Here is a 25,867-nt window from a genome sequence, read left to right on the forward strand (position 1 = left end):
ACCCCATCACAGGGATGGTTGTTACACACTATGGGGTTGTTTGTCACAATGTTATTTATATATATTTTTTTTAAGGTATTTTTTTGGCATTTTTATGCTTTTATTGATAGTGTACAGACAGAGTTGAAATGGGGCAGAGAGGGGAGTGACATGCAGAGAACGACCGCGGGCTGGACTCGAACCCGGGTCAGTTGCTGGCCGAGGCCCATGTGGGGGACGCCCTACCAACTGAGCTAAGGGCGCCCCCTCACAATGTTATCGTAATGCTGAACATCTTAAAAAGAAGGAAAGAAAGCAGAACTAAATTTGAAAGTTTAATTGCATTGTCAAGTTGACAATTAGGCCTACATAACTTAATGCATCTTAACACAAAATGAGGAAGGAAGATGAACAGGAAACCCATATTAAGACCAGCCTATATAACAACATAAAGAACAAAACAAATAGGTCTAACAATAATAGCCTACTATGCTACACACATTCACTATCAGAGTTAAGGCCGTTTCACACGGTAGGCGACATTCCGCTCGTGTTGTCGCCTGGCCCTGCGGCATCACGTTGCGCTCCCCGTGTGAAGTGACGCGTCAAAAAGATAAACAGTTCTCAACTATTACAAAGGCTCCTACGAGTGCGTGCACGCGTTCAACGAGCACGGAAGTGATAGTTCCACGGGAGTGCACCCGCTTGTCTTCTCTGCATTGAGAATGCTTTAGCAGGCACGACAAACGCCTCCTGTGTGAATCGGCCTTACAGTGATGGATAATGTAAGGTCTGCTCACTCCAACGAAGCAGAGCTTGTGTGCCCACTTCTCCTATGCCTACCCTGAACGGCTGTTGGAGAACGTTTCCATACAAACCAAACAAAAAGGCTCCTCCTCCTGTCTCTTTCTCTTCTGTTTCTTCTTCCCTAGTTGGGGTGGAGTCCACTGGAGTGCAGCAGCCTTGGCAGCTGGTATTGATTGGGATGCACTTGGTTGCTTTCATTTTGTTGCCTTTTTTTCTTTTTCATGCTAGCTGCCTTTTCCTGCTCTATTCTCTCCTTCTCTGGGGTGTCAGTAACGATACAGCTTGACTTTTTCTTTCGTTATTGGGTTCCTTTCCTGGCTGCAGCCTTTAGATAACAAGTGACGACCAACCCCAACTGGAATTTCCTGCTTGCATCAAGGCTAACAACCATCTAACAACTAGTAATTAGCTAACAACAATCGAAACTATAGCTTTCCCTTCACACTTTTTAAGGGTAACAAGTGTGTTGTTATAAACCCATTGTGAAAAATACTGAGGCGCTAGATATTTACAATTTGACATGAAACACACAAACAGTCCTCTTACCTCAAATTCAGCTGTCTTACTCCAAAGAGGGCTATGTTGGTGACCTCTGATCCTAATTCTGGACATTTCCATACCAACATTTCAGAGACAGCGCCTTCCTGGGGCGAGATATAACGAATGTGACAACCAACCCATGTGACAACTAACCCCGCTCTCCCCCACTTGATGATGATTATTTTAACATCACAATGTAAAATATTGTACAAAAAAACCTGAGTAAAGTTCCTTTAGGGTCACACTGCAATGTTTGATTGTCTTCTTTGTTTGTTTTTTTTAGCTCCGCTACAGGAAAGATAAAATTCAGTCCAAACAAAAGCCTATATTTCCAGTAGTGAATGAAGTCAAAGACCTGTCCAGTGGTTGTGCTGTTGCTGCAGTCATACATAATTATTGCCCTGGCTTGCTAAGACTTGAAGGTACCAGCAAACATTTTAACCACAAACAGCTTTTTAGTACCCAATGTGTTCGTAATGTCAATTTAACACTTTTCCCCCTCTCCCTATAAGATCTTTGTATGAAGGAGTCGATGTCTGTAGCAGATAGCCTGTACAATCTGCAGTTCATCCGTGAATTCTGTGACAGCTGTCTTAAGAGCTGTTGTCACTTGGCACTGGAAGACATGCTTTACACACCACAGGAGCTTCAGGTACTTGCATTCAACACCAAATTATCAAAAGTTTAATCGACACATTCACAAAAACAATAAATAAGTAAATATTAAGTAATAACTGCATTGTTCTCCTCCTAATACCTGATGTATTCTGTCTGATTTGTTTAGATCAACTTGCTGAGCTTCCTAGAAGAACTGCTTAGCTGGTTTGAAGTACAGAGGCCGGAATTTGCTCAGCCCCTAGACACATTAGGTAAGTTTCACAAATGTTATAGTCCTGTTATTTAATGTGAAGGCATTGAGCATCTGTTACAAAGTCTTATTGGAATTTTCTTTTTTTGTTAGATGGATCCACACTAGTACCACCAAATAGCTTGAGTGGTAACAGGTACATAAGTTCTCTGAGTCCAATTTTGCTTTAGTAGTAGCCTGGCATAGTCTTTGGATGAAGCACTTGTCCTAACCTAAAGATTGTTTTTCTGTCTTAAAGTACCTCCCCGTCTATCTTCAAAAAGCCTTTCCTCCCCATCTCCTCTCCTGCGTCAGGTAGGACTAAGAGTGTGTCCCTTTGTCATCATTTCTTCGAGCTACAGTGTTAATCCTTGTTTGTCTTTTTAGTTGTGTTTTCTGTTGTATAATATTCTTGTTTTCTTGTCAAACGTTGTGTGCATATCTTTTCCTGTTATTGGTGTATTGCTTTGTAGGGTTGTGCGTCCCTGTGTGCATGCCTTTTGCGTTTACGTGTGTGTGTGTGTGTGTGTGTGTGTGTGTGTGTGTGTGTGTGTGTGTGTGTGTGTGTTTGTGTGTCCCATTGTGCTCAGGATCTTTGACTCAGTCTACCTCAATGTCTCATATAGAAGGAGTTGGAAAGACATGGAGCAAGAAACCTCTCGGGTAGGAGCCATATGTTCTGGAGCATTTAAACACTGCCTTTTCCTTATTCTTATTGTACTTATACTTGTTTTCGTCGCCTTTTAGCCGCCCCTTGTCAGCAGTATCCTTCAGCATTCCTTTTGGCCTGGACAGTGATGTTGACATTGTGATGGGCAACCCTGTGATAACCCGCTCTGTGAGCTCAGACCAACTCAACCCAGGAGGCCATACCATGACACGGGTGCCATACACACCACCTGAAGACCTAAGCCATTTGCTGAGCAAAGCTCCTGGCCCCAACGGTCCACAGAGAGCCTCCTGGACCACTCAGACTCCCAGTATTCCTAGGTTGGCAGAGGAGAACGGCTTTGCAGGGAGTGAAATGGGAGAGCTGCCTACCATTGAAGAGGCTCTTCAAATTATCCACAACGAGAGCAAGATGGAGCCTCGTTTACACCCTGATGGTGCTCCTGATGGCTTCTACCTCCACTCGTCTGACGACCCTTCTATTTCTCGACATGACAAGTTAGGACCCATCAGCTGTTCTACGCCTTCACACTCAGGAATGATGTACCGGCCCACAGGAGAGTCCAAGGAGCCAACTCGCACCGGAAACACCTCTGAATGTTCACGGGATGATGACTCTGTCTTGAGAGATGGCAGTGTGGACTCTGATGCGTCGGAAGACCTGCCTAAGGGCCAGTCCACCCCAACCACACTGTCTGCTGGTGTACACTCTGCTAAAGGCTATGTCAAAGAGGTGTCTGACAGCGGTGTGAAGATGACAAGCTTTGCAGAACGCAAAAAGCAGCAGATTATGGATTCTCCCAACGTCATCGACCCCACTTCTCCTCAATTGACCACGTTGGCACAAAGGTCTGAAGAAAGCCCCAGCAAGAGCCCACAACTCAATAATGAGATGTCTGAGCTTGGGGTTCGGCTTGAAGAAAAGCGCAAGGCTATTGAAGCCCAGAAGAAACGCATTGAGGCCATCTTTGCAAAGCACCGGCAAAGACTGGGGAAGAGTGCCTTTTTGCAGTTAAAGAAGGAGCAGCATGAGGATGAAGGTGAGGGGGAAGGAAGGAATGGCCAGGTCAGCACCTCATCTGCAGAAGACGATCTGTCTCGCTTGACACTGGAAGAAAGACTAGCTCGAATGGAAGAGGAAGAGATGGAGGAACAAGATGAACAGCGCCCCTCAGTGGAGCATGAGGGTAACATCAAACAGACCAGGCACTCCAAAGAAAAGAAGGGTACACCTGGAGACAAGGGCTCGGGGACAACTGGTGAGAAAATGGTAGCTCCACTAGGGGACTATAACAATGCTGTATCCAAGCTGACTGCTGCTCTTAGCTCCCTTCAAAGTGACATGCATCGGCTGACTGAGCAGCAGAATCAGCTAATCAAAACGAAAACTGCAACTTCCAGCAACAAATCCTGGGTCATTCCAGCCAGTCCTGAAACATTCACTCCTGCACCCACTTCACGACTCTCGCGAGAATCCACCCGAAATATAAATTCAGCCTCATCCTCTCCGTCTCCATCCCGCAAAATCACAAATCTCACCACTCCTCCTAAATCTCCTCGCGTCCATCGTAGAACCCAATCTGTGCCCCCTAAAAGCCCCAAACACCATCACCAGAGTCGCCCCATGGACGTTAAGGTTCCAGCCTTTTCAAGGGTTCTCGCGGCCCCTAAAAATGTGGACCGCATCCCCCACCTTCGTCGTGTCAATCCCTGGCAATGCCATGTCCAGACTTCGTCTTCATTCTCCATTGGTGATTCGGACAGCCTAGATGAGCTGCGCTCATTAGGACCATCTCCTGTTCCCACAGCCTCACTTACCCCTATACCAACGACTCTTCTACCTGCAGCAGATGACAGCCAGTCTGAGGTAGGCTCCATTGACGATCAAAGTATATTTAGCATGGACCTGGAGACCGGACCGTTGCATGGTCCTTCTGCAAAGAGGGAAGGGCTTGTAAGTGGGGGCTGCAGCTCTGGTGCTCCATCAGAGTGCTCCTTTGAGAGTGATGCCCCTGCAGGAATGTTGAATGGCAAACGCAGTAGCCTGATAGAGATTTCACTGTCTGCTCTGCGAGGAGATGGGGAGGAATATGACGAATTACCTGATGCTTTCTCTGACTCGATGAGTGACCGGACAGAGCCGGAGACAAAAGCAGGGATTGGTTTCTTTTTCAAGGTAGACAACTGATTATTATTACTCTATTTTTCATTCTAAACATTTTTTTTGTAGGGTCAGTGCGTTCATGTCCATTTATTTTGTCTTTATTAATTAGGATGAAAAGGAGCGGCCAGAGGATGAGATGGCCCAGCGAAGAGCAGCTTTGCTGGAGAAACAACAGAAGAGAGCAGAAGAGATGAAAAGACGCAAACTTGAGCAGGAAAAGGAAAAAGAATCTAAGTGAGACCCTGTTCTATTCAACAACCTGTTTTTGCTTACCAGATTGTGTCATAGAAGACTAAAATAATCTTCAGCATTTACTTTTTCAAGGATGCTATCACTCTCTGCTGCCTGGCCGGCATTTACTTTTTCAAGCACATACAGTTACTGATGATGATGATTAGGATTTATTGATTTATGACCATATGTTGGATTACACAAACTGTTGCCACTTGTGCGAGACATCAGTCTCCTTATTCCTTATCATTTGTATTGAATTCTCGGTGACGCTTTTCCGTTTTACATATTATCCTGTACGTTTAGCAAGCCTCAGTGGATGATCATCGAGGGCTGGGGGAATAAGAGTGAGGACGGACCCCAGACCCCAGGCACCCCTCCACCATCATGCACCACACCAGTGGAGGGGACTCCCAAGCGCAGAGATGACTTCACTAGGCAGGAGTATGAGAGGAGACATCAGTTGAAGATCATGGAAAACTTGGACAAGGTGCTCAGGCAGAAACCCACCACGGTTCGCGGTGTCAAGAAGCAAAGACCCAAGACTGTGTTCAGAGATGACTCTGTCCTCTCTCATAGTCCTCTCAAGGGTAAATAGTTATGATGTTCATCCATACTTTGTATGCCCTTCTACAGTCATATGGGTGTGTGTTGGTTTCTCAAAATAATTAATAAATTTTCCATCCCTCATTTCCTCTCTGTAGGTACCAGGCTGAACAAAGTGTACTCCCAATCAACCATGAACCTGTCATCCCTGGCTAATGACTCTGGAGGCCTGACTGTCAGGAAGTCTCCCAGGTAACCTGCACAGTGACTATTGCTTGTCTTGATAAATAACTGAAGTCTGTACTTAAATACCCAGAGAACTAAAACATTTTTTTTATTAGATTTACTATAATTCACTGGAGTAATTGATTCTCCACATTATTACCGTATTTTCCGCACTATAAGCCGCACTGGACTATAAGCCGCAGGTGTTATAATGTTTAATTACCATATGTAAGAGTTTGTGCACAGAGGGGATTGTCGAGAAAGAGATGGCTGCTTGAGGAAGCTCCCATTTTTAACATTTCAAGTAAGTAAGTGTTACCATTTAGTGCAATAGTTATTAGGGATGGACACTAGTATTTTCGCTACTCGTGTGATCGCTTGCATTCCTCGAGGATCAATCGATTCCTCATTAAACTTTTTTCTATTTTTAGAACGCAACGCATCTGTCTACAGAACAACGGTTGACCGCAATAAAGCACTCAATGCTTATGTCAAACAGTCACAGTTGCCATATGATATTAAGGATATTTTTCCACAAGTTTAAAACACATTTTCCTCACTGAAAGTAATTAAATAGACGGGCCACAATTTAAACCGATCGAGTAGGTCTGCGATGGGGAGAAAAAAAGAGAAAAAAAGCATGGGCTGTAGTTGTAACAAAAAAATATAGCCTAAGTCACCATTTAAAATAAGAAGGGCAGCAGATAATATAAATACATATAAATAACTCACCAAAGCAGATTGTTGTAGGCCTATATCCAACCGCGTAATGCTCACTCCGTGTCCGTGAATAATTACCGCGACTAATTCCTCATTAACGGAACGTTACACCCGTCGGTTTTTGAATCTTATCCCCATATTCCCTATTGAAGGCTCGGAGCGAATGTGCCTGAAGTAAGCCTTGCTTCTTTGTTTCTTTCCAAGCGGAGAGCACCTTGCATGCTCACCTGGAGTCTACTCATTACTAACTGAGAGTAACAGGTGTCATCTCCCCTTTTTATAAACGTAACTTTATCATCTGCTTTGAAATAATTGGACAGCTATATTCCTGAAAATGTTCTGGAGGAAGGAGAGACCGTGTTCAGCTCCGCGGTGCTGTGGAGAACACAGGCTGCGCTGCGGTGGCACGGAGGTGGCCGATATTTGCAGTTGATGTTTGACACAACGCTCAGTTTATTGCACTTGCATCAAAATATTTAATTTTGTTAAACTTTATTTTATCCGTTTTGTGCCGTTTTGTACACGTATATAACATTTTAAAATAGAGGCAGCCGCGACCTGCCGGCCTAAAGGCTACAGACACTAAAAAAAAAACGATTTTCCTCATCCACCAATCGAGTTCATTTGAAACGAGGAGTACTCGATTACTAACGCCCATCCCTAGTAGCTACAGAACATATACTGTGCTGTGTAATAACAGGGTCGAAAAATGGGGAAAGAGTTGCGGCTTATAGTCCGAAAAGTACGGTACATCATCTTTCAAAATGTATATTGTTAGGATATTGGAATTTATTTTGTATTCAATATGTGTGTCTGTATCAAGGGCACATGATCATCTAACATAAAGCATGCACGCACAGCCTCAAGGCTTATAACTGGCTTTCTCTTTACTAAATCTCTGTAGCCGTTCACACTCTCCATCACGGCTAATGTCACCGGGAAGGAGGAGTGGTCAAAACGGAGAGAAGGATTGGGAGAATGGTTCCACTATTTCTTCCCCTGCCTCTATCCCAGAATACACAGGTCAGTGAAACTGATCAATTACAAAATATGAATTTACTGGGCACTGTTTTGTTGGGTTAATGCTATCTTGAAATGCTGTGTCTTGTAGGACCAAAATTGTACAAGGAGCCTAGCTTTAAGTCCAACAAGTTCATCATCCATAATGCTATCACTCGCTGCTGCCTGGCCGGCAAGGTCAATGAACCACAGAAAAACAAGATTGTAGAGGTAAGCCATGCTGCTGTGTCATAGTCCAACAAAGAGTTGCACCCTAACTAGGCTATAAGTGACTTTGATTTATGTTGCCAGCTGAACCTACCTCTGCTTTATTTATGTTTGTCCTTATTCAGGAAATGGAGAAGAGCACAGCAAATCACTTCCTTATCCTCTTCAGAGATACCAGCTGCCAGTTCAGAGCAGTTTACACCATGAACCCTGAAACTGAGGAGATGGTACGGCTAACTGGCATTGGCCCCCGGATCATTTCATCTGAGATGGTTGAGTCCATTTACAAATACAGTTCCGACCGCAAGCAGTTCACTGCCATCCCGTCCAAAACCATGTCTATGAGTGTTGATGCCTTCACCATCCCTGGTCACATTTGGCAAAAGCGCCCAGGAACTCCCAAGAAGCTCGGCACGCCCAAATAAAGACATACCCAAAATGGGAAGAGATGTTACCATTCAGGGAACCAACTCCCAACTTGACTCCTATTGTCCTCCATTTTCTTAGCAAGTGAGGCACTTGAGATTGTTCATTACCTAGTTACACCACTGCATGACTGATTAGGCTTTTGGTCAGCTATCAACCTGGACCACGAAAAACAATCGAGTCAACTCAATGCCAAGAGAAAGGGCCAATCACTGTCTTTCAGCCAATGTAGTTAAAATAGTTTATCTCTTGAGAGCTTCTTATTGGCTCAGCCTGGTCTACCTTGATTGTAAAATGTAATGCGATGGATACTGTCAGGATGAAGAATTATCTCTACCTTGCACCCTGCCTCCTCATTTCTTGCCTTACCCTGACCCATGATTATTTTTTGAGACTCTTAGGTAAGAAAAAGAGGGGACAACCACACTGCCTTTGCCCGAACAACAGTATTTTGGGCCAGAGTAGTTCCTGCCCCTCTAATTTCTGCTTGCTTTTCCTTTTGCTGCCTTTTCTTCTTCTTCCAGGGCTTACTGTCTCTCCAGTCTGACACAAGTGACTCAGCTCTCATTATAGATGGGAGATCTCTGCTGAAAATTAAAAGCAAGTAAACACTGCTCTCATATGAATGTAGGACACACGCACTAACCACTCATTCCATTCAGGGGCGTTTTTCACTACCTGGTCAGGACCAGAAAATACCATAGTGGGTGGTTCCTCCTTGGGCTGCACTGATGGTGGCTACTGTGGACATTTGACAAATAGAAACTGCCTTTGCCCCCATAGCTTGTGCATTTCACTCCATTCTAACTTTCCTTCAGCTGTAGACATCTGGATGTTTTTTATACAGTTTTGAAATGTTTTTGCTGGACAAATTGCTTCTTTGAGAGCTGAAAGAAGAATTAAATAATGTGACTTTCTCCTCTTAACTTGCTTTCAACATGTGATGAATTGAAATGTTATCTGAGCTCAACTGTAAAGAAAAAAAAATACTGGAAACATGAAATCTTGTTTTTGATTACTTGGACAATTCTGTTTAAAAATTATAATCAATGCTGATTTAATATATACTGAATGCTAATTGTTTTGATTTTTTTTGACAATGATTTGTAAAAAAGTAAGTTGATCTTTGTAAGCTACAAATAAGTTGGCCTGCTGCTTAAGAATTAGTGAGGTGTATGTTTGAGATGAATGAGTGAATGTGAAGGAATAGAAATTGTTAAACAGCTGAAAATTGCTGAAATCTTTTGTCTTGGGTTTAATAAATCCTTAAGGTCACTATGAGTCTGTTTCCTATTATATGATTCCCTGTGTGTGTGCCCTGCCACATAAACACTAGGTTTCTCAATGAAGGATTTGATCTGGACTGTAACAGCCCTCATCTCCCCACACAGTCTCTATAGACTCTTTCATGCATAACTGGGGGAATGTAAAATGCCAAGATGCTTCCTTTTTTGCCAGTCTGTCCATGCTTTTAGGAGAAACACTTGACCCTGCAATTGTTTGTAATCAGGTCAGTATCACCACAAGATGAGTGGGAACTTGGCCCGCTTCCCTTCCTTTGCAGTCTATAGCACTATAGCAGCTGCCGGGTTGCAGCCGTCTTCTTTCAAATCACAGGATCAGGATCACAATTGCAATGATTGGATCTGTGTATTTATGTTTTTTTCAAATGTCTAATATGTGGTAGTTTAAATACTATATTTTGATTCTGTGGAATTCTCCTAGAAATTCCCATGTCACCCAGAGGTGTATTTATTAGATGTTCATTAGATGGTGCATTTGATGTTTAGTTTCAGGTTCTCCTTGTGTCCTTTTTGGTTAAGGTGTTGAATCACTTATCCATTTCATAAAAGTTGTCATAACATATATGTTGTTTTTCATTTTCTTCTGTTAATTACATTTGTGCCAGCACATCACGTATGTTAATTTCATAAATTGACTTTCCTTGGCAACTGGACAAATAAAAATCCTTTTTAAATCATCTTCATCTTTGTTTCTTATTTCATTCCCATATTTGTTATCCCATTTTTAATTGCACTGTTTATATGTGTGAGTGCCGTTAACATCAATGCCACTACTACTACGCCTTTGAGTGAAAGCAAAACATGCTGCTGAAAAAAGCTTATCTGGCAGATACAGAAAAAGTCGCATTGGTTATGTAACAATGTTCATACATGATGCAATAATTCAGTAATGGATCTTGAGAACACATAGGCATATCCAAAAAGCTAATTTCTTTATTCAGTGATGCATTTCTATTTTGTTAACACAGTTGAGCTCTTTCTGCTTAGCAAAAAAACATCACAGTATTGCTTGGATATCAATATCTGGTAATATTGGGCACATTGTAAATATTCCCCATAATCGATGATCCTGTTTTTTTTTTACTTCTGTTATTGAGGCTGCAAGGGCTGTTAAAGATTAATTGACAGTTTGCCAATCAAAAGAAAAAAAGAACAGTTGGGTCTGAAAGGACAATCAGTTCACAGCAGGAAACTCATGTGACACCAGGGCTTGAAGATACAGCAGCATCCTCTCAGCTGTGCTTGGTGTGCAGCATCTCAGTGAGAAGAGAGTTGCAGGGCAAATCTCCCAGAAGATGGCGCTGGTACAAATAATCTTCAACCTGCAAGCTAATGCTGCGTACCTCAGGCAGCCGGAGCAGCAACTGGCCGAACTTGTCCAAGTGTCCCGGATGACTTTGTTGGGTGTGCTCCATCAGGGCCCTGTTCACCCTCTCTTGAGTCTGTTCCACCTGCCTACAGCTCTGTTGCAACTTCACATCTAGGGCAAAAAGAAGATACCTGGCACATTTATCATCAACACACAATACATACATACATGAACACACACACACACACACACACACACACACACACACACACACCTGCGCACATAATCTATGACCACAGAAGTGGCAAGAAATAACACGAAAAGAAAAATGCACAACTAAAAAATTCCTTAGTTGATCTAAAAGCTACAAATGATTAATATATTCTATAGGCTAAGGGTCAAATCTAACCACCGGTTAAAAAGGAAAAACTTACCAGGGTTGAATAGCACTAAGTATTTGAGACAGACAAACTCTTGTCGGTCTAACTGGAGTGCCTTCAATTTGGACACCAGGTCTTGGGTCCTCGATACTAGACCAATCAGTGTCTCTCCTGCCTGAGAGATGATGGTTGACACCTCAATCTGCATCAGAGTGAGATCAAAAGGTGATCAGAATAAAAGTTTCGGTGCAACCCCAAAATGACATATCATGTCCTATCGAAAGTAATTTTTGAATATCATAAAAATGCATCATTTTATCCAGTCAATGTCAAACTTCACCTGTTGTCCTGTGACCAGATATATGCAGCCATCTTTACCATAAGTCACCTGCCGACAGAGGTGATCCAGGACCAGCAGCTCACTCCAACAGCTCTGCAGCAGACCCATCTGGTCGTCTACCTGTGAGAATCATAAACATTTGATCTGTTGTATTAGTAAATTAAAGGCTACAACCTTTAGTGAGCACCGAACATATAGCAAAGAGTAGATTCCATAGCTCTTTCTGGGTGCTCTACTTTCATTATTCATCACCTTGAGCTCCTTGAAGAGTGCACTGTTCCTGGCCCACTCCACAAGGCTAAATAGAGTCTGGTCAGCCATTTTGCACATGATGCTGAATGTATTTAGGCAATCATGTTTGCCTCGGTTGGCCTGTTCTCTCTGCAGGCTTGCGAGGACCTTTGCACACAACTGGCTCTCATCCTGCTCTCCATCCAGGAGCTGGCTTAGGAAGTTGGGCTCAAGAGTGCCTGATGAGGAGGTGTCTGGTGCTTGGGTGGGACCCTGGGAGAGAGGGTTATTTGAGCTTGGTTGTGAGCAGTGGAATGATGCTGGTGTGCTTCTTGGCGCAAATGATTTGTTCAAAGTTGGGTGCACTGTAAAGTTTGCAGGTGCTGGGCAGGAGCTAAAAGGCGAGTCTACCTTCTCCTGGAGGTATCCAGGCAAGGTTCGGCTGTACAGTCCAGGGTAGGGCATGAAGGGCAGAGTTAGAACCTTGTCTATGTTCATAGTGCAGTCCAGAGGCATGGGCACCCCCAACTGTCCAAAGCCAGGGGGATACATGTGGGACTGATGAAAAGCATCAGAGGACAATGGAGCACTCGTGTGACTACTCATAAGGTGAAGGTCATTTGGAGCTGTGGGTCGGTGTATTTGGGTTTCCATCTTAATCCCGTAGGAAGCAGTGTTCGCCTGCTTCATCTGCCTGTCCCGCCGGTACAGAGGACCAAATTTATTCCTGCCACCTCTCATACGATCTGCTCTTACAGCTGTTGACAGAACATGAAACTAATTATCAAGGTTTTACGACAGGATTTCAGACATTGCTTGAGACAATTTCATTCATAAAAACTGATAATGTGTCCATGACATTTTGAGGACTCAGATTAGTTTAATACAAATAAATCATATATATATATATATATATATATATATATATATATATATATATATATATATATATATATATATATATAATATATGTTTGTTATATAATATATGTTGTTTTAATATATATATATATATATATATATATATATATATATATATTAAAACAACATATATTATATATATATATATATTTTAGATTCATTGCACACCAACATTGCACACCAACTGAAATATTTCAGGCCTTTTGTTGTTTTAATACTGATGATTTTGGCATACAGCTCATGAAAACCCCAAATTCCTATCTCAAAAAATTAGCATATCATGAAAAGGTACTCTAAACGAGCTCTTAACCTAATCATCTGAATCAACTAATTAACTCTAAACACCTGCAAAAGATTCCTGAGGCTTTTAAAAACTCCCAGCCTGGTTCATTACTCAAAACCGCAATCATGGGTAAGACTGCCGACCTGACTGCTGTCCAGAAGGCCATCATTGACACCCTCAAGCAAGAGGGTAAGACACAGAAAGAAATTTCTGAGCGAATAGGCTGTTCCCAGAGTGCTGTATCAAGGCACCTCAGTGGGAAGTCTGTGGGAAGGAAAAAGTGTGGCAGAAAACTCTGCACAACCAGAAGAGGTGACCGGACCCTGAGGAGGATTGTGGAGAAGGGCCGATTCCAGACCTTGGGGGACCTGCGGAAGCAGTGGACTGAGTCTGGAGTAGAAACATCCAGAGCCACCGTGCACAGGCGTGTGCAGGAAATGGGCTACAGGTGCCGCATTCCCCAGGTCAAGCCACTTTTGAACCAGAAACAGCGGCAGAAGCGCCTGATCTGGGCTACAGAGAAGCAGCACTGGACTGTTGCTCAGTGGTCCAAAGTACTTTTATAATTTTGCATGTCATTCGGAAATCAAGGTGCCAGAGTCTGGAGGAAGACTGGGGAGAAGGAAATGCCAAAATGCCTGAAGTCCAGTGTCAAGTACCCACAGTCAGTGATGGTCTGGGGTGCCATGTCAGCTGCTGGTGCTGGTCCACTGTGTTTTATCAAAGGCAGGGTCAATGCAGCTAGCTATCAGGCGATTTTGGAGCACTTCATGCTTCCATCTGCTGAAAAGCTTTATGGAGATGAAGATTTCATTTTTCAACAAGACCTGGCACCTGCTCACGGTGCCAAAACCACTGGTAAATGGTTTACTGACCATGGTATTACTGTGCTCAATTGGCCTGCCAACTCTCCTGACCTGAACCCCATAGAGAATCTGTGGGATATTGTGAAGAGGAAGTTGAGAGACACCAGACCCAACACTGTGGATGAGCTTAAGGCCGCTATCGAAGCATCCTGGGCCTCCATAACACCTCAGCAGTGCCACAGGCTGATTGCCTCCATGCCACGCCGCATTGAAGCAGTCATTTCTGCGAAAGGATTCCCGACCAAGTATTGAGTGCATAACTGAACATAATTATTTGAAGGTTGACTTTTTTGTATTAAAAACACTTTTCTTTTATTGGTCGGATGAAATATGCTAATTTTTTTAGATTTTTGGTTTTTCTTTACTTTTTTGCCAAAATCATCAATATTTAAACAATAAAAGGCTTGAACTACTTCAGTTGTGTGTAATGAATCTAAAATATATGAAAGTCTAATGTTTATCAGTACATTACAGAAAATATTGAACTTTATCACAATATGCTAATTGTATGAAAAGGACCTGTATATATACACTCAACAAAAATATAAACGCAACACTTTTGTTTTTGCTCCCATTTTTCATGAGATGGACTTAAAGATCTAAAATTCATTCCAGATACACAATATTACCTTTTCTCTCAAACATTGTTCACAAATCTGTCTAAATGTGTGATAGTGAGCACTTCTGCTTTGCTGAGATAATCCATCCCACCTCACAGGTGTGCCACATCAAGATGCTGATCTGACATCATGATTAGTGCACAGGTGTGCCTTAGACTGTCCACAATAAAAGGCCACTCTGAAATGTGCATTTTTTTGCTTTATTGGGGGTCTGGGGACTCAGAACCAGTCAGTATCTGGTGTGACCACCATTTGCCTCATGCAGTGCAACACATCTTCTTCGCATAGAGTTTATCAGATTGTCAATTGTGGCCTGTGGAATGTTGGTCCACTCCTCTTCAATGGCTGTGCGAAGTTGCTGGATATTAGTGGGAAGTGGTGCACGCTGTCGTATACGCCGGTCAAGCACATCCCAAACATGCTCAATGGGTGACATGTCCGGTGAGTATGCTGGCCATGCAAGAACTGGGACATTTTCAGCTTCCAAGAATTGTGTGCAGATCCTTGCAACATGGGGCCGTGCATTATCTTGCTGAAACGTGAGGTGATGTTCATGGATGTATGGCACAACAATGGGCCTCAGGATCTCATCACGGTATCTCTGTGCATTCAAAATGCCATCAATAAAATGCACCTGTGTTCTTTGTCCATAACAGATGCCTGCCCATACCATAACCCCACCACCACCATGGGCCACTCGATCCACAACATTGACATCAGCAAAGCGCTCACCCACACGACGCCACACACGCTGTTTTCCATCTGCCCTGAACAATGTAAACCGAGATTCATCCGTGAAGAGAACACCTCTCCAACGTGCCAGACGCCATCGAATGTGAGCATTTGCCCACTCGAGTCTGTTACGGCGACGAGCTGGAGTCAGGTCAAGACCCCGATGAGGACGACGAGCATGCAGTTGAGCTTCCCTGAGACGGTTTCTGACAGTTTGTGCAGAAATTGTTTGGTTATGCAAACCAATTGTTTCAGCAGCTGTCTCAGTGGCTGGTCTCAGACGATCTTGGAGGTGAACCTGCTGGATGTGGAGGTCCTGGGCTGGTGTGGTTACACGTGGTCTGCGGTTGTGAGGCCGGTTGGATGTACTGCCATATTCTCTGAAACGCCTTTGGAGACGGCTTATGGTGGAGAAATGAACATTCAATGCACGAGCAACAGATCTGGTTGACATTCCTCCTGTCAGCATGCCAATTGCACGCTCCATCAATGCTTGTGGCATCTGTGGCATTTTGCTGTGAGACAAAACTGCACATTTCAGGGTGGCCTTTTATTGTGGACAGTCTAAGGCACACCTGTGCACTAATCATGATGTCAGATCAGCATCTTGATGTGGCACACCTGTGAGGTGGGATGGATTATCTCAGCAAAGCAGAAGTGCTCACTATCACACATTTAGACAGATTTGTGAACAATGTTTGAGAGAAATGGTAATATTGTGTATCTGGAGTCCATCTCATGAAAAATGGGAGCAAAAACAAAAGTGGTGCGTTTATATTTTTGTTAAGTGTGTATATATATATATATATATATATATATATATATATATATATATATAATATATAACCCTGCTCATTATAGCAATGGTTTATGACTTGCTAGATATGCCTCATGGGAGAAATGAATAGTGGAACACAGAAATCTCAGTGGAGCAGAATAGAATTGCAAATGCATGATTGTATGAGCGTCTGTTTCTGTAAGAGGGTGGGGGGTTCTTTACTGTACCTTCTTTCTTCATGCCCACTGCCAGGCACTTTTGGAAACGGCAGGAAGGGCAACGTTTTCTCTGCGATTGGTTCATGGGGCAGCTCTGTTGTTCTGCACAGATGTAATGCTTGTGATTCTGCACCGTGCGTTTAAAGAAGCCCTGCAGAAAGAGGGAGAGAGTAAACCTGTTTTTCTGCAGATGACTGGAAATTCCTGAGTGACGGTATAACATCTGCATCATTATAGTTAGGTAAAAATACATCTCCTACAGTTGCTGACTATATCTATTTGGTGTACCAAAAACAAAGTGCCTTAAAGGCCTACTTCACCGGTTTGAATATGAAGGTGTATTGAATTCTGAGATCCTATGTAGTATAAATGTGCGAAAAAAATTGAAATCGGTTCATCCTAGCCTGAGAAAAGGCAGAAAGAGTGTTTTTTTTAACCCTATATTTCTCTTTCTCGTGACATCACAGAAAGAGAAATATAGGGTTAAAAAAAACGTACTTTGTAAATATTACTGTGAGACATCACAGTAATATTTACAAAGTACGTTTTTTTTTAACCCTATATTTCTCTTTCTGTGATGTCACGGCAGTGGCGAAGTGGGGCGGCAGTGGCGAAGTGGGTAGGGAGTTCGCCTCTGGTGTGCAGGGTCGGAGGTTCGATCCCCCGTCTCCCCGCCACATGTCGAAGTGTCCCTGGGCAAGACACTGAACCCCAAATTGCTCCCGATAGTTAGCTTAGCACCCTAGTGCTAAGCCTACCCTGCGTGGTAGCTGCTGCTATCGCTGTATGAATGTGTGTGTGACTGGGTGAATGTGTACAAAAACAATGTAAAGCGCTTTGGGTCTGTGATAAACGGAGATATAGCGCTATAGAAGTCCATTTACCATCACGAGAAAGAGAAATATAGGGTTAAAAAAAACACTCCACCACAAGTCTTTTTGGACTTCCGGTTCCGGGTTAGCATGGGATAGTTGCGACAGCTTATAGCTCCCACCGAACATTTCATAAGTAACTGATTAAACCCTATTTTCATCGTTTTTTTTTTAAACTTGTGTTGCCAGTGACACTGGTATTGTTTCAGGACACAATGCCGAGAAGCAGGAAAGCGAAACGAGCCAAACAGGCTTCGACAGAGACGGAGACAGATATATCACAGGACAGCATTGTTAGTATTGACTATGGTGCTAACACAGTGGCTTCCATTCCGGATATGCTCGAGCGGACTAGAGCAACCATAACAGCTGAGATAGCTGCTGAGATTAAAGGCATGGCTGTTGAGTTTAGAGCATTGTTTGCCAGCATGGACACTAAGTTGGACGACATCCAGGTCGTGGTCTCGGGCCAAGGGAGACGTATAACGGATCTTGAGGAGAATGCGGCAGCTGTTTGCGGACGCCTGGAGCAAGTTGAGGCTACGTGCTCCTTACTCCAGGAGGATAACAAGGTGCTAAGAGCTAAACTATCCGATTTGGAGGGAAGGAGTAGGAGGCAGAACATTCGTGTGGTGGGCTTGCCGGAGTCACTTGAGGGCCCGCGCCCCACCGCCTTTTTTTCGGAGCTCCTCTTCGAGGTTTTTGGGGATAAAATCCTCCCTTCTCCACCGGAACTGGACAGAGCTCACCGTACTTTGGCACCCAAACCTGGCCCGGGCGAGAGATCGCGGCCCGTCATCCTACGCCTTCATCGATATCAGATTAAGGATCTAATCATGAGAGAGGCACGTAAGCAGGGCGAGTTGGAATATCACGGCCACAAGATACGGTTCTATGAGGACTACAGCGCGGAGGTCGGGAAGCAACGGGCTGAATACAGGGTGGTCATGGCCGAGCTGTATCAGCGCGGTCTCCGTCCCTCTCTCCTCTTCCCTGCGAAGCTTCGTATCACTCTCCAAAACGGCGAGAGAAGGTGGCTCAGATCTGTCTCTGAAGCATCTAACTTTATATCCACATTGGGTGTGATTCCGAAGTGAATACGACTGCCTGCCGTGAGTATATAATGTGGACAAATCCTGTTTTTTTTTTTCATATCCCCAGCCAAACTCTCAGACTGACGTTACTACAGGCATTTTTTTTCTCTCCCTTTTTTTAAAATGAGTAAATTGGCTGGGTGAACATGACATTTTTTGTTGCTTGTCATTTTTGACGTAATGTCTAGCTCACTCACTTTTTTTTTTTTTTCTGGTATTTCGAATACGATTGCCTGCCGTGAGTATATATTATTTTGGACAAATGCCCTTTTTCATATCCCCAGCCGAACTCTCTAACTGATGGTACCACATGCATTTTTTTCTCCCTTTTTTTAAAAAAGAGTAAATTGGCTGGAGGAACGTGATATTTTTTTTTGTTGCTTGTCATTTTTGACGTATTGTCTGGCTCACTCGCTTTTTTTTTTTTTTTTTTTTTTTTTTTTTTTTCCTTTCTTATTTTGTATCTTTATTTAAAAACGGCTAGTTAAGCTTGTCGGTTCTTTGTTTTTACTTTTCTTATTGTTTGTTATTTTTATTTTTTTGTATTTCGAATCTGTTAGGTGAGCACGGTTTGTTTGTTTAATCATATGTGTTGTCATATTGACAGTTTGCAAGATTGTTCAAAGTGTTACTAGCTGCTATGGGGTGAACTGCCCAAGACGTATGTGGGAAGCTAGCACAAGTCAGATATTCAAGGCTTGGAATGTCTGTTGTGAGACTAGTAAGGGTCTCCAGGGGTTTGCTGTTTAGAGCAAAACATGGGGTGGGTTCTGGGTGGGATGGGGTGGTGTTAACCAGGGGTTTAACTGATAAGTTATCACCTGCTGTGTTTTTGGTAATTTGTGTTTTTCCTTTTTTTTTTTTTTTTTTTTCTTTCTTCTTTTTTTTTGTTGTGTTTTTTTTTTTTTTTTCTCCCTCTGTATTTTGCTACTCTTTTTCTTATCGGAGCAACTCTTTCTACTTTCATTATAACTGAGCTAGATGAAGGGCAATCTTAATTTAATTAGTTGGAATGTCAAAGGTCTAAATCACCAAGTAAAAAGGGGTAAGGTCTTAACCCACCTAAAACGGCTCAGGGCTGGAATAGTTTTTCTTCAAGAAACCCACTTACATGACTCTGACCATGGGCGATTAAGTAAATGCTGGCGTGGACAATTTTTTCATTCTAATTTCAGGGCTAAGGCTAGGGGCACAGCTATCCTTATTGATAGTAATATTCCTTTTGAATCCTCAAACGTTATATCAGATAAAAATGGACGTTTTATTATTGTTTCAGGCAAACTTTACAATAAGTCAGTCATCTTGGCCAACGTCTACGCGCCTAACGCCGATGATGTAGAATTCTTTGAGAGATTTTTTTCTCAACTCCCCGATCTAAATTCCCATTCTCTTATTCTTGGTGGGGATTTTAATTGTTATCTAGATCCTGTCTTAGATCGCTCTTCCCCCAAACCTGCCACTCTTAGCAGATCTGCAGGTTATATCAAATCATTTCTTGCTGATTACAGCCTCTCTGATCCATACAGGTTTTTATACCCCACAGGAAGAGAATATTCATTCTTTTCACATGTCCACCACACTTACACCCGAATTGATTATTTTTTTGTTGATAATTTATTGATCTCAGACCTAAAGTCATGTAGTTATGAAAGTATTGTGATCTCAGATCACGCTCCTCTGCTCCTTCAACTGGCTTTCCCTGACGTTGAGTATACAAGAAGGCAGTGGAGACTGGATCCATTGTTGCTCACAGATGAGAGTTTTCTTTCACACATTTCTACACATATTAAAACTTTCTTGAGTATAAATAAAACACCTGATGTGTCCAATGCAACAATTTGGGAAGCTCTGAAAGCCTATTTGAGAGGTGAAATTATATCATTTGCAGCATACAAGAATAAGTGTACAAAACAGAAACAAACTGAAATAGCTGATCAGATTCTGAACATAGACAGACAATACGCTAACTCACCCTCATCTGAACTTTACAAAGAACGTTTAAAACTTCAGACAGAATTCAACCTTCTTTCCTCTCGTCAGGTTGCAGACCAGTTGCTTAGGAGCAGAAGTACTTTTTACGAGCATGGTGACAAGATTGGTAAACTCCTGGCCAATCAATTGCGCGGAACTAGAGCGAAGCAACTCATCCCGGGAATACGGACAGACAGTGGGTGTACAACATCAGATCAGAAACTGATAAACGAAAAGTTCAAAACATTCTATTCAAATTTGTATAGTTCTGATTGTACAGTAGACGCAACGGTGATGGAAACCTTTTTCAGTGGCCTGAACATGCCTTCCATTTCTCAGGACCTGAGACATAGCCTTGAGGCACCTATTACTCAGAAAGAAATTATTGCAGCAATAACATCTATGCAATCAGGCAAATCTCCTGGTCCAGATGGATTTTCATCTGACTTTTTTAAGAAATTTTCAGCCGAATTATCGCCTTTTTTATGTTCAGTACTCTCAGACTCATTTGACTCAGGTAAACTTCCGCCTTCGTTCTACCAGGCCTGTATTTCCTTGTTGTTAAAAAAGGATAAAGACCCTCTAGATTGTGCATCATACCGACCAATTTCACTATTAAATACGGATGTGAAGATACTTGCTAAAATTCTCGCCCATAGATTGGAGGATGCTCTCCCCTCTATCATATCTCCTGACCAAACTGGGTTTATAAAGGGACGCCAATTATTTTATAATACCCGCTGGCTAATGAACATTTTATATTCCCCCAGAAATACTGAATCAGAATGCCTCGCTTCTATGGATGCTGAAAAAGCATTTGACAGAGTAGAATGGAATTATTTGTTTTTCACCCTGGAAAAATTCGGTTTGGGTCCTGTTTTCACTTCTTGGGTTAAATTATTATATGCATGTCCTTCTGCCTCAGTATTAACAAACAGCCGTTACTCAAGTAGTTTTGATCTGCACCGTGGGACCCGGCAGGGTTGTCCTTTGAGCCCGCTCCTTTTTGCTATTGCAATCGAACCACTTGCTATTGCCATTCGTGGTAACAAACAGATTCAGGGGATATGGAGAGGAGGAATTGAACATAAGGTATCATTATACGCCGATGACTTACTTTTGTTTGTCACCAAGCCAGCCTCCTCTTTACCGGAGGCTCTTTCTGTGTTGGAGGTCTTTAGTCAGTTTTCTGGCTATAAACTTAACTTGAGCAAGAGCGAACTCTTTCCGATTAATAAAGAAGCTCTTAAACTTGACTATACAGCTCTCCCACTCAAAGTGGTGACGGACCATCTGAGTTACCTTGGGGTATGTTTTACCAGAAATTTTAAAAACCTACTTAAATTTAACTTCCTCAAATTATTGGATCAGGCGAAGCAAATATTATCGAAGTGGTCTCCTCTGGCTTTCTCTCTCATAGGCAGAATAAATTCAATTAAAATGACATTACTCCCAAAGTTCCTATATCTATTCCAATGTCTCCCCATCTTTCTTCCCAAATCCTTTTTTCAGGCCCTTGACTCTTTAATGATAAATTACATTTGGAATGGTAAACACCCTCGGCTACGGAAAGCTTTTCTTCAAAGACCCAAACAAACGGGTGGAATGGCTCTTCCTAATTTTCAATACTATTACTGGGCGGCTAATATCCGTTCTCTAATGTATTGGGTGCATTTTCACCTTGACGACTCAGCCCCAGTCTGGGTAACAATGGAGTCCAGCGCTATTAGCCCATTGTCTCTATCTGCCCTCTTAAGCGCCGCACTTCCACTCTCTTCGGCTATTCCCAACAGTAGTCCTGTGATTAAGCACTCCCTTCGAATTTGGACCCAATTTAGGAAGAATTTTGGAATGCAGAATTTTTCACTTTTCAGTCCAATTGCAGCTAATCATTTGTTTACTCCCTCGACTGTGGATGGCGCATTCAAGATCTGGCATAAAAAAGGCTTAAAATGTATCGGTGATTTATTTATTAATGATCTATTTGTTAGTTTTTCTCAATTGACAACAAATTTTGGTATAGAAAAGACTAATTTTTTCCGATATCTGCAAATCAGGAATTTTACGCAGAAGTTAATTCCCCAATTCCCTCACAAACCGCCAGCCAATCATGTCGATTTGTTTTTTTCTGTAAACCCCACATTAAAAGGCTCAATTTCTGTGTTTTTCAACCTTATTTCGAAGTTGCATAGCCCCTCATTAGCAGCTATAAGAACCCTGTGGGAGCAGGACCTAGGTTCTGCCTTCACAGATCACATGTGGGATTCAGTCCTGGATCGGATACACTCTACTTCCATGTGCGCCCGACACGCTCTTGTGCAATTTAAAGTAGTACATCGTATCCACATATCTAAAACTAAACTAGCTCGTATGTTCCCCGATGTAGACCCGACCTGTGATAGCTGTAAGAGCGCACCGGCATCACTCTTTCACATGTACTGGCTATGTCCCACCTTGAGTGGGTTCTGGACATCAGTTTTTCAAACTATGTCTGAAGTACTTCAACATCAAATCGAGCCGAACCCTTTTACTGCTATTTTTGGCATAGCTCCCAATTCAGGCTTGCCTAAGGTGAAGCTAAAGGTACTGGCCTTTATCTCTTTGCTTGCTCGTAGAGCTATCTTGTTCAAATGGAAAGATCCTGCCCCTCCCTCCCACTCTCATTGGCTTAGAGACATTATGTCATGTATGAATCTGGAGAAAATTCGTTGCACTGCCCATGAATCTGAGACTAAATTTTATAGAATGTGGCGCCCCTTCCTGGACTACTATGAGAAGCCGACCACAATGGTTGAGGAGTAGCTACCCCCTCCCCCTTTTTATTTGATATAATTTTTTTTTTTTTTTTCTTTAATAATATATATATAGGCTATATATATATATATATATATATATATATTTTTTTTTTTTTTTTCATATTGGTTGTTTGTTTTTGTTTCTTGTGTGTGTTTGTGTTTGTGTTTCTGATGCAGGACTGTTTGTGATTGGGTGGGATATGGGTGGGGTATGTGCGGGAGGGAAAAAAGGGGGAAAAAAATTAATAATCCATTGTATTGCAGCTGCATGATAGTACTTTGTGATTTAATAAAAAAACCTTTGAAAAAAAAAACACTCTTTCTGCCTTTTCTCAGGCTAGGATGAACCGATTTTAATTTTCTTTGCACATTTATACTACATAGGATCTCAGAATTCAATACACCTTCATATTCAAACCGGTGAAGTAGGCCTTTAAGGTGGGTTTTTTTTTGTCAAAATCAGTGGATATCTCCTAACAATCCGCCACCTGTATGTACTATGTGTGCGCAGAAAAAAATCTGTTATTAAACAACCTAGGCTCTGTAAATTTGTTTGTTAAATTGTGTTGAGTCTCAATCACTCAAACTTTCAGGTAGCGTTAGGAAATGTTTCATTGACTGTCCAAACCAGATTCCTTACCTTACAGCTTTCACAAGTGAGCAGCCCGTAGTGGTATCCTGACACTTTGTCTCCACAGATGGGACAGCTGTCTTCTAACTCTGATCTGCCGTGTGTCTCTTTCTCTAACTCCTCAGCTGGAGAATGAAACCACAATTAACACATAATGTTAAATGTACAGTATGACATGGGGAGCGGGGCGCTGGTGGTGTAGTGGTTGAAGCGCACTCCCCATGAGGCTCAGTTCTCATCGCAGCAGACCCGGGTTCGAATCCAGCCCGGGTCGTCTCTGCAGGTGATTCCCCTCTCTGACCCATTTCATCTCTGTCTCTCCAAAAACTATCTATTAAAGCAAAAAAAAATGCCAAATAATTATCTTTAAAATGAACAGTATGACACAAAGGTCTGTCATCTGATAGTAACAGTGACCCATTTGGCACAAGGAGAGATAACAAGTGGTGATTGTTGAGTTGAGATCATTATGGCAATGTGCCAAGCTACTTAAAACATATGCTTCATGCTCCAGAGAGAAAATTCTGCTACAGCCATGTTTCCTGATCAAATGTTCTCTTTCATCTTTATCTTCTTTACTTATGTAAATACTTTTTTGTTGCATTTCTTTTATTTGTCAGTAATTAAAACAATAATTTAAAACTATACAAGAGTTTTGAATCACTGTTGTTAATATATCAAGTCAGCCACAAAGACCATTAATAATTAATGATATATTGTATATCTGGTATGAAAACAGAAATACTGTCAGATTTGAGTTTAAAGAACTGCAGAATACTCAGTGAATGAGCACTATGCTGCTGACATGTAAATGAGTCATGTAATGAGGTTTATTGCTCAGCTGTTGAGAGAAAAGCCAGCGGTACAGGGCCATCCCTCTGTTGCAGACAGCACCTTATCACTTGGCATGATTTGCTTGACTGTGATCATAGATATGATCTTTACATAATTCCCAAAGATCACTGGTTATGACTTCCACCAGTATGCCATGTGAAAACCTATTGCACAATGGTGAACCACTTTTTTCTTCCATATGGAAGTAATCTATAACATTTCTGAACTACTATTTCCGGACACTATCATACTCCAAACCTTTAAAACAAGACATAAAGGTATTAATGTTTAAAAAAATGCTAAACAATTCCAAACAATATTTTTTTTAAACCTGCCCAAAAGGGCACTATTTAATACCTATTTTGTACTCACATGTTGATGATCCTTCCAAAGTGAAAAGATCCTCCTGGTAGATGCCAGGGTGTTGGAAAAGAGACTGGGGCTGCTGCTGTTGGTGACCAGGTAGGTCCATTCTGACTGATGGGACAAGAGCTTCAGAGTCAGTCCAGCCTGATCTTCATTGCCGCAGAGATCAGACAGACACCGCGGGAGAGCCACAGAAAGGCCGTCAGGCAGGCCCTACTCCCACGGTGGACTGATGGTTGTTCCAGGCCCACAAGTGGACTTCGATCTGTACTCTGTATCATAAAATCTGTCCTGACTGGCACTCCTACCCAGTCAGTCTGTCCGCAGGCCAGCCAGCCCCTCCATGAGAGATAGTCAGATAGTCAGTGCTGAAATCCTACTGTTCTGAAATCACTCCTGTATCATTGAGGCATCCTGGGGCTCAGCTGAGAAGAAAATAATAAACTACAGAGTGCAGTTAATCATAGTCAAAACTACAGCCATTATTTTTCATTTTAAATCCTTGATATTATTATGAATCTTAATTTATTCTGTGGTGGAAGAAGCGGACTGGTCCTTTAAAAGTAGGCTACCAGCACACCAATGTTAAAATACTCCATTCAGAGTGCTTAATTAAAAATCATACAAGTACAAGTATAGAGATATAATGAGCAAAATAGTACTAAAAGTCTAAAAAGGGCTCCTGCAGCAAAAAAACAGGTCCTTGTGAATGATGTCATATTTTGATATTTTTAATATTGCTGCATCGTCTTGTAAGTTGCCTTTCTAATTGTAGCTGGTTGAAGTGAAGCTAGTTTTACAATTAGGTTAGGTTATTTAGTCCAGTGGTTCCCAAACCATTCCCTTTTTAAGTATAATGTTAAACCAAAAAGTAACCAGTAACTCTAGATGGCATATAAATGTAGTGGAGTAAAAAGCCTGCTATTTCGATTTGAAATGTAT

At 42.2% G+C, this 25,867-nt stretch overlaps 2 protein-coding genes across 4 annotated transcripts in view; one reads left to right on the forward strand and one right to left on the reverse strand.

Annotated features, from left to right (window-relative positions):
• Positions 1-10,353, forward strand: part of camsap3 (calmodulin regulated spectrin-associated protein family, member 3) — a 34,784-nt gene extending 24,431 nt beyond the window's left edge. The window contains exons 5-17 of one of the 3 annotated variants that reach the window (XM_080043479.1): positions 1,610-1,748; positions 1,839-1,978; positions 2,111-2,195; positions 2,288-2,330; positions 2,433-2,488; positions 2,764-2,836; positions 2,921-5,018; positions 5,116-5,240; positions 5,544-5,827; positions 5,942-6,035; positions 7,633-7,751; positions 7,840-7,958; positions 8,081-10,353. In XM_080043479.1, coding sequence (XP_079899605.1) covers positions 1,610-1,748; positions 1,839-1,978; positions 2,111-2,195; positions 2,288-2,330; positions 2,433-2,488; positions 2,764-2,836; positions 2,921-5,018; positions 5,116-5,240; positions 5,544-5,827; positions 5,942-6,035; positions 7,633-7,751; positions 7,840-7,958; positions 8,081-8,380 — 3,675 coding nt within the window. In that variant the 3' untranslated portion in view covers positions 8,381-10,353. The remainder of the gene's footprint in view (positions 1-1,609; positions 1,749-1,838; positions 1,979-2,110; positions 2,196-2,287; positions 2,331-2,432; positions 2,489-2,763; positions 2,837-2,920; positions 5,019-5,115; positions 5,241-5,543; positions 5,828-5,941; positions 6,036-7,632; positions 7,752-7,839; positions 7,959-8,080) is intronic. The other 2 variants (XM_080043480.1, XM_080043481.1) reach the window with 2 other exon arrangements.
• A 564-nt stretch (positions 10,354-10,917) lies between these two features.
• On the reverse strand, positions 10,918-25,031 carry nr5a5 (nuclear receptor subfamily 5, group A, member 5; the record flags this gene model as incomplete). Its single annotated transcript, XM_080044638.1, has 7 exons — positions 10,918-11,165; positions 11,429-11,576; positions 11,715-11,834; positions 11,967-12,703; positions 16,372-16,513; positions 23,735-23,850; positions 24,932-25,031. 7 exons carry the CDS (start codon positions 25,029-25,031, stop codon positions 10,918-10,920), a joined length of 1,611 nt encoding a protein of 536 aa, XP_079900764.1.
• Positions 25,032-25,867: the final 836 nt, after the last annotated feature.

The sequence above is a fragment of the Ammodytes marinus genome (assembly GCF_949987685.1).
Source record: "Ammodytes marinus genome assembly, chromosome: 16".
Taxonomy (NCBI): Eukaryota; Metazoa; Chordata; class Actinopteri; order Uranoscopiformes; family Ammodytidae; genus Ammodytes; species Ammodytes marinus.